Raw genomic sequence first — 9,474 nt, forward strand, 5'->3', positions numbered from 1 at the left:
CACTGTGAGCACTGTCTTCACTTCTGGCCACTGAGAAACGAGAGACATTCAAATTCTGGAGGCAGTGCAGAGAAGAGCCATAGGGCTGGTCCTAGTGCCAGGGATCTAATATATGAGGTAGGACCGGAGAAACTTGAGATCTTCAGCCTGGAAAGGAGGTGTCTGCGAGATCTTATAGAGGGATAGTAGATAATAGCTAGTATGGAAAAGGTTAATCTAAAATACTACAAATTAAACTGCAATTTGGACAGGGACACAGGTTCAAACGCGTAAAATGTAACTTTAGGTCTAAAGTCAAGAGCTGGTTCTTCACGCAGCGAGTGATCAACATGTGGAGTGGACTCTGGGCAGAGTGCTGGAGGTGAAAACCCAGGAGGTGTTTACAAGGCAACTAGATGCAGCAACTGCAGGGTCTTTCTGAACAGCTAAATTAAGATGGCCGAATGGGCTTCCTCATCTGTAAATGCAGAGTGCTGCATTGTCGGAGGTGCCGTCTTTTGGATGAGACTTTAAACCGAGGCCCCGTTTGCGCTCTCAGGTGGACGTAAAAGATCCCACGGCACTATTTCGAAGAAGAGCAGGGGAGTTCTCCCCGGTGTCCTGGCCAATATTTCTCCCTCAACCAACATAACAAAAACAGATTATCTGGTCATTATCACGTTGTTTGTGGGAGCTTGCTGTGCGTAAATTGGCTGCCGCGTTTCCCATATTACAACAGTGACTGCACTTCAAAAGTACTTCATTGGCTGTAAAGCGTTTTGAGATGTCCGGTGGTCGTGAAAGGCGCTATATAAATCCAAGTCTTCCTTCCTTCTTAAATATCTTGTAAATCCCCAATCGCATTGATCCGCTGTATGGGAATTCTCCTCCGCCTGTTGATCCGTCCAGAGTTAGTGCATGACGTTATGGATGTTATCCCATCACCTGCTGGTCCCCTACTTTAATGAACCGTCAGTTCCTCCCTGTACACCCCTCTCAAAAAAAATCAACAGCCTTGTTAATACCTCTCTGACCTTTAAGTCATCCTCGGTTCCGAGGGACTGCCTAAGAAGAAGAACCCTTAAATCTGCTCCTCAACAACTGTCGATCCAGCTCCTTTTAAATGAGTCAGTTGACCCTGAATCTATTACTTTCTCCGTGATTTTGTTTCACGTTATGGGGCGGGGGGCGCGAGAAGGGGAATAAAGTTTGTGATCTGATGTATTTTAAATTTTTCTTTTAGGTATTGGGTTCCTCATCTTTGAAAGAGAAGTACCCTATTTTCACCTTTGCAGAGGGCTGTGCTCAGGATTATGGTCTGGATGACCTCTGCACTCGCAAACCCGATAAAACTGTGCTAATCTCCAAGTCTGGAAGACCAGGGAAGTCAAAACAGAACAGCACTGACGAGTTTGTCTTTCTGTGATGAGCAAATGGACTCGCAATTAGAAATCTGTGCCTGCTATATTTCAGCAGGGAATAAACTGGGAGCCTCTCTGAGTGTTCCTATATTTATATTATGTTGTCTTTCCATGAAGGGGTGGTGTCATGATGATTACAACCTCCTCTCTTGGTGGCTTTTATTCTGACACTGGTGTTAACTCTTTTCTTGCCTGACAAAGGATGGTCTGGTAGGATTTTCTTCCCCTTGTAGTAGTGCTGGTGTTGTATGTGTCTATTGTAGGTCTGTTTGGCGCAGATTTTTCGGAGGTTTGACAATTGCAAGCTGACTGACACTGGTTTGAATTAAAATAAGTTATAGGTAACCCATAGGCCCAGGTGTTGCTGGGGCGCGTCGAATGAGGTTGCGCTTTACACTGGGGTAGGAGTCCACGGGTGACAGCGGCCCCTCCTGAACTCGTCCAATCCTTAATGTGTGAGCCTGAACAGTGAGTGGCAGGGAGTTAGTTTCTTAGGCGGGATGGGGGGGGTGGCGAATTGGAGCGGAGTCTGATGCTGCCCTCGGCTGATGTTCATGCATAATTTCAGCAGAACAGATTGCAGCCAAGGCTGGGAATCCTGACTCGCTTTCCCACCCCTTTCCCCAGGCCCAGGGTCACTGAGGCTAATTGTCTGGTCCCACTGCTCCCTGAGACGATTGGCAAATTCAGCACAGAATCAAGGAAGTTCACCTTTTAATTTGCATGTTTCTTTTTCCACCATTTTACCCCTGGGAGGTGCAGCAAGGGCAAGGATGATTCCCGTTTGATTTTTCTCCCTCTCTACACTCGGTTCGACCCCACAGTAACTCGATTCAGTCACTTGCTCTGTGAGTGTAAACACGCACCCTGCCACTCCACAGCGCAGAATGTTGGACCTGCAGCACTCCTTTGGAATTTCCCATTCTGTGAGCTGACTGTTAGTGCCTGTGAAACTGCAGCTTCAGGTGGGCAAAAAGAGGAGCAAAAAGTTTAGTTCTAAAAGATTGGGATTAACATAGATTCTTCTGAATTGTCCACTTCTGGATTATTTCTAAATTCAAACATGAAGCAGTGGTGAGATCAGAAGTGCTGCCTTGAACAAGAGAGACTATCAGTAGAAACGCTGTCACTGAAAAGTGGTGTTAGCTCAGTGCCGAATGCAAACCGCTCTCTTGCACTGTGACTTTTTTAAGTCGGAGCTTCTGATGCCATCTCCATTCCCTTTTTTGACCCCGTTTTTTACGGTGGTGGGAGCCTTGGGTGGTGCAGTGGGTGAGACACCTTTCACCTCTGGGACCAGGGTTCCAATTTATCTCAAAATGATGGGACGGAAGTGGCTGCTGTCTGTAAACATCCTACAGGAAAGGAGCTTGGGCAGTTTCAAACCAGGCGCTAGCGAACAGCACAGAATTGCCCCCAATTCAACACTTAATTGGCACTAAAATCTCACTCGGGCCAGAGGATGTTGTTGTGGGAAATGGAAAAGACCAGTGTCGGAGGGGGGGCGATCTTCTGAGGTTCGTGTTCAGGTACATCATTGGGATAGAGCAGCAGGAGCTTTACTCTGCACATACCCATGCTATACCTGCCGACCTACAGCCTGTGAACATCAGATCACCTTGACTCCAAGGGATGGTCTGATCCCTGTGTGACCTGTGACTGCAGCACTGCTACATGACCCATACCTGCAAACGCTGCTAATGCCAGCCAATCAGTGCTGGCCGCAGAAGCTTGAAGGGTGACTACTAATCCTAATGACCCCTCAAAGTGTCGTCTTTCTTAACTAATTGATCAAAGCTGGCTGAGTGCATCATTATTTAGGTTGTGTTATTTATTTTATACGTTCCAACTCCTGTATTTGGAGACGCGACTGTCTGTGTTTCCAGAATAAGCTGTCGATCCCAGCCCCCAGGAGGGGATCTGTTGCACGGCAGTGTGGCACTCTCAATTTATGCACTAGTAACTGCCAGGATGCTGGTGGGACGTCCTGCACCAGTGTAGTTTTAAGGGAAGGTAACTGGTCTGGGATCACTGGACGCTGATAGGTTCCCCTCAGGTCATTAAGAAGTGTGAAAAGTACCCCAGAATTAAACCAGGTAATTTATTTTTCTTTTTTCTTCTTTTCTTTTTTGACAGGGAATCTGAATGCAGCAATTTTAGGTTTGAAGATTGTTGAAACTCACTTGTTGCTCTAGCTGTTAGTTTTGCATGCTGCCTGCTATATCCTTGCAACCAGTCGCTGATGTGACTGGTGATACAGAACTTCGCTGCAAATGTTAGAACGATGTTGGCAACTTGTGAACATTGCCAGACATATTGCTAAATCACCTCTATTTATCCTCCTGGCAGTTAATGTCACACATGTCATGTGTGACTAGCAACTTTCAAATGTGTTTTGTGTGTATGACAGATTGTGTCAAGTTCCTGTGCTCTATACCTGGTGATGGTTGAATCTCAATCCCATGGTCCAATCTGGCTAGTGTAGATTTTGGGTGCGAGATCTGACAGCTTTGCCATTATTGAACTGTTGCTGTTCTCGTGTAAATTATATTATAAATGATGCTTTTACTCAGAAGTGTCTGTGATACACCGTAGTGCCTAATACCTAGTGAGAAACCTATGGAAGCCAGATATTGCCTTTAGAGAGATTGCCCGGCTTAAATAAGCGAGGTCCTTGGAGTCAGGAGCCAGAGTAGCACGTTCAGAGGCAACTTGCAAGGACTGAGGGGATGGGGTGGTGGGGCGCGATGTTGATGAGAGCAGCGAAAGCTCAGACTGGTGATCCGTACAGTGGAGGTGTTCAAGTTTCAGAACGCCCCAGTGAATGCTGGTTTGTGATGGGTGCAGTATACTCTCGCCGTCACCTCTGAGGATGGATGCTCTCCCCTTCCCCCAGCCACCTGCTGCATAGTCTTTAGCGTGGCTGTTTAAGAGCCTTTATATTAATGTTGATATTTATCTGGGTTCATAAAACCTATTAATTGCTGCATTGCAGTCTCCCACTGAAAAACACTGGACAAACCAGCATTGAAACATGGTGGGCCAGGCCGATCTTTGTGTAATGTCAACATATATTCTCAAATCATTTCTTTTGGAGGGAGAGAAGGTTACTAACGGTTTGCACAATAATTTAAACATGTACTTTTAGAGAATCCATTTTATATTGCATCTCTATTAATTTTTTTAAAAATTTGGACAGTAACAGAAAGATAAAAAAAACCTATTTATGTTTCCACGGTCCATGTTTCTGTGATTCTGTCGTGCACCTTTACTTTAGCTGGGAGGTGTGGAATACATTGTAAATTCAGATATAGATTGCAGAACTGGTGGGAAGGGTTGGGAGTGCCCAGTCAGTGCATTATAAAACTGGCCACTTCTGATCTTCCTCAACAAACTCAAGTGTAGTCATTGACTGTTTTGCTAATGACTGCAACTGTGTTATTAATTTTATGATTGTGCTTTTCTGATTACCTCGCAACCATTTCCTTGGCCACATCCAGTCATGGGATTTTTATGTTTTCATCAGAAGCGCTGAGTTAGCTGGTCAGAAGACGCGCAAACACTCCACACTTACTGAAGCCGTGCTGTCTGAATACACAGGGATGGCAGGCTGCCTCGGGTCACCCCTGGGAGTATGCTCTGCCCTCCTGTCACCAATTCACTGCCCTAATGTGGAATATTTCTACTCTTGGATCTCAATCCCCCCAAAGTAGATGTAAAATGGGATTGCTTCTTCTGTCTTGATCAGGCTGTTTACATCTGAGAAATGTTTTTTGTTTTATTCTCCGTTTTGTCTGCCAGTCATCGTCCCTTTAATTGTCTTCCCCCCACCCCACCCCAAATCCACTCTCGTGACCTCCTGTCCTTGTGGTTTAGGTGGATGTTAAAGATCCCAGGGTACTATTCGAAGAAGAGCAAGGGAGTTCTCCCGGTGTCCTGGCCAACATTTATCCCTCAACCAACACCACTGAAACAGATTGAACATCTCATTGCTGTTTGTGGGACCTTGTATGCAAAATGCTGCCATGGTTACCCACATAACAACAGTGTAATTCATTGCACGAGAAGCACTTTTGAGATGTGATGAGCTGCTATACAAATGCAAGTTCTTTTTCCTCGATACACTAGTTGAATCACTTCTTTCGAAGTTCCCACAGCAGGGCCGCACTCCCAGAGTCCTTGTTTCTCCACCACTATCTGAATTGCTCCATCAATAAGCACATCTATGGTGCGTGGGGGCATGTTCCAGCCTGTCTGTGTTGTGCTGGAGCCAATTCCACTGAGGCCAGCCTGACTCAGGCACATCACTCTTAACTTGCATCTGCCTGTACCACTTCTGGCTTCGATCGATGACAGAACTGGTTCAGCCTCCGGACACCTGGGGGAAATTCTGGGATGGTTAGGGCTGCCACCATGGGCTGGGAGGCTTGGCTGTCTTCACGACTTCTGCGTAAGTGCCTCTGCTTACACTTGGGTGACAAGCGTTGGCTGCAAGGTGACATTCTCTGTCGAATTTTGTTTCCTTGGTCCCACCTACTGGTGTGATGGAAATCCCCACCCCACCACTCCTCATTTTTGTTTGCTTTTGTGGTTTTTGCTCCCCTTTCCCCCTGGCCACCCCCCCCTCCCCCCCAAACATTGACTCCTTGCTGGGGTATGGTCCCTTGCACCCCTTCCCTGCACTACCTCAATCAAACGTGTGAATCATTGGTGAGTGCTGGCAGACTATATAGCTGTGGAGAACTTTGCAGCCTGATCCTGCCCTTGCACTTCCAGCAATGGGGATCAGGAACCATTGCCGATTCCTCCCCCTCCCCTGATCTCTCCCCTACTGTTGCCCTAAGGCGGGGCAGACCAGCCCAGGTATTGAAACGACGACCTTGCTGGCTTAGCCAGTGTCTTTACCTCTAAGCCTTTGGGGGAGTGTTCCCCCTTGGAGCAAACTCCTTGCATGACTCTGAGTGACAGAGTCGTGAAGTGAAAATTAGATCCGTACCACCCCATGGCTGGCTGATCGCAGTGCTGTGTCTCACCCTCGTTACAGACTTTCAAATTATATGTAAATCAAATGCTGCAAGATTTTGAGAAAATCATGTGCATAATTTCTCCTCGGAGGTTTTGCTGTATTTGTGTACATTTTAATTCCAATGTCGAACTTTGAAATGAAATTGTATTAACTTGGGATGGGTGGAAATTGAGATCCATCTCCTTATACCAGCGCAATGGTAATTGCATTGTCTGAGATAATATTGATTTTATTACTGTTGGTGTTTAAATGGTGTTTGTATTCTCACTGTGTCATTGCTGTCTGTTCATTGTTGATGCTGTTGTGCATGTACTACTGAAAGGAGCTGATCCTGTTGTGCTCTCTGTTTTAGTAAGGTCCGTGTGTCCAAATAACTTTATAGCTCCCTTAAAGGCACAGTGCCGAACTGTGCTCATCTCAGCTGGCTACAGGTGGCTTCGGTGCCTCTGGGTTCGAGGGGAGGGGAAAAGGCAGCCAGGGTTTCTGTTCCTGATTGCTACCCAGTAACCCCTGCTGGAACATGCATGTAAACATCAGGTGAGGCCCAGCATCTATTGATCACACACTAAGCATGACTGGCACCAGAACCATACCCCAGTGTGGGTCAGCACCTTCGGAAGAGGAAAGGGTAAAACTCGCTCCGAATTAACCCTCCTGCTGGCTCTGGTGGTGTCGGGTCAGACAGCCGTGCTCCCCTTCAGGCTGACTGTCCGGGTTCTGCCCGCCTTGATGCAGAAGCTTTGTGTGGACAATCCATCTTTTCACTAACACAGGCCTTCCTAAAACAGACGCTTACACCATGCAACTAATCGCAGTACTGGTAAACCAAACTGTTTCACTGTGCGATATGAGGGGTGTCCCAGGTAACACTGGCAGCTTTTAACCCTTTGAGGATCTATTTTTTGGGTTGGGGAGGGAAGGGGAGAGGAGAGGAGAGAAGTGGGTTCCTCCCTCCCTCTCACAGTGTCCTTGCACATCTTGCAGTTGAGCGGGAGGGTGGAGCAGGCAATTAGAAGGTGCACTTAAAAAACCCCAGCTCACTGACTACTCTGCAAGAGCCCTCCCCATTAAGGGGAGAGGTGGGCAGTCCTCCTGGTGCCTCCTCACCCCACATGTGGCATTAAAGGGGTGGGCAGGTTATTTTAAAAAGGCTGAGAAATAAAACTCACCATAAGTGTTTTTCTTTCTCTAAATTTGCATGCTGCTGGAATAGAACATTAAGTGGAACATGAGGCGACTTGTGCAAGACAGTGAAAACGTCTGAGACCTCCGTATTTTCAGACCTGATGCGCAAAGTGTTAACTGCACTCCTCAAAGGGTTAAAGCGTCAGCTTCTTTCTAATTTATTTTTGTTCAGAAATAAACTCTGTGGACCTAAGGCTGCTTGGCAGTTTTAAATAAATGGAATTATCCACAATTGACAATCCCTGTACTCTAGCTTTTAGTGTTTTATTTCACAGGACTTGATATCTAAAAGGATCTGACCCAGCCGTCCAGACACAAAATGTACCACGGTAAGGAATCTGAGGGGAACTTGGAGGTACAGAAGGTACTTAACGGGTTAGAGAGAGTAAACCTGAAATAATATCAGATACACAGGGCAGCAGGACAAGGAGCACGTGTTCAAGGTTATTAAAGGTAAATTTAGAGCTAATGACAGAGTATTTCTTTACATGGAGTGATTCAAGGCAAGAGCTGGTTACCAGGAAGGGTGGTCGAGGCCAGGAAGGGTGGTCGAGGCCAGGACCCTGGGGTCATTGAACAAGCAGCTGGATGTTCTAGAGGGGAGAGAGTTCCGAGGCGATCAGCTGAGATGACACTCCACCTTCATCCAATCCCATCCTGTGATAGTCGTGCGATGTTTCATTAAATTTCCAAGCATTGGAAAATTTATTTTCAAGCCATTTTTTTTTCTTTATCCTGACAATTGATGGACGGCGTTGGAGGGAATCACAGCCTGGCCCGATCGTTTCCCCACCTAACACTTTCCAGCAGCAGCCACTGGAAAGGGAGCAGAGCAAGAACCCCGACTGATCTCTTTTTTTCCCCATTTGCCCCTTTGCTGATTGGGCATTGGCTGGGAGGGGGACTGTCTGCTCTGAGTAATTTACAGCTTATTTCCTGCAGTACTCCAGTGACTACACTCCAAAAGCACCTCATTGGCTGTAAAGGGCTTTGGGACGTTCTGAGTTTGTGAAAGGCGCTATAGAAATGCAAGTCTTTCTTTCTTAGTAGCACTTAGCACCACACCAGCTATCGGCGCACTCAATATCTTTTGCTTTTACAAGGCAACAGTGGTAGGGGCCTAGATGACATTGGTTCAGTGCACTCTTCATTTTTGGTATCTGGCTTTGACTGCTTCCTTGACTTGTGTGTCTGAGTCAGTTAGAATTACAACTTATAATAGAAATATGGCAGCTAAATGGACATGCGATTCTAATTTGCTTCTGCAAATGTTGCAAGTATGATCCAATCTTACCCCCACCATTTCTTTGCATCACCCAATGAGCATTTTGACTCTGGTTCAGCTGCCATTGTAAATGGCGGCGCTAAAACTGAAGTCATTGCCGACCAAAACCAAAATAGTAACTGCAGCCTTGGCTTGGTGGGGGTAAATGCATTGCCTGCTGAGTCACACGGCTCCATTCCTGGCCTCCCCCCGGAGCTAGCTGGTGCAGCAGAAGGAGCAATTGGTCTCGCTGCTGATTGTACTGGAGGAAGTGAGGAAGTAAAGCGGGGTTACTGCTCTCTACTGCTATCTCGTGTCTCCTGCTGGCAGGTATGCAAGTTTGAACTTTGGCGTGATGCCCTCCATGGTTCAGGAGCTACCAATACTTGCTAAACTCACTCGGGCAAGATGCCTGGTATGTGAAGCCCTACCTCATGGGATGGGTTCCAGTGAGAGAAAATTTGGCTTCAAAGCTTCCCTCTCTCCCTTCGTCCTCCAAAACGAACCTTTTGATACAGTCAAACAACAAGGGGGTACCCCTGCCTTCCTGAGAAGCTAGAAACCTTCAGCATCTCGGTAAATAAGAAACCGCTCTAGGG

The 9,474-nt window shown here is 46.7% G+C and overlaps 1 protein-coding gene across 1 annotated transcript in view; it reads left to right on the forward strand.

Moving 5' to 3' along the window:
* The window catches only part of LOC147097774 (cysteine protease ATG4D-like), a 34,651-nt gene extending 26,793 nt beyond the window's left edge, over positions 1-7,858 (forward strand). Inside the window, exon 11 of the mRNA XM_085971873.1 lies at positions 1,223-7,858. Within this exon, the coding sequence (XP_085827999.1) occupies positions 1,223-1,405 (183 nt within the window). The 3' untranslated portion in view covers positions 1,406-7,858. The remainder of the gene's footprint in view (positions 1-1,222) is intronic.
* The last annotated feature ends 1,616 nt before the right edge of the window (positions 7,859-9,474 follow it).

The sequence above is a fragment of the Somniosus microcephalus genome, chromosome 31 (assembly GCF_052327205.1).
Source record: "Somniosus microcephalus isolate GS21.2 chromosome 31, FLI_Smic_1.0, whole genome shotgun sequence".
Classification (NCBI taxonomy): domain Eukaryota; kingdom Metazoa; phylum Chordata; class Chondrichthyes; order Squaliformes; family Somniosidae; genus Somniosus; species Somniosus microcephalus.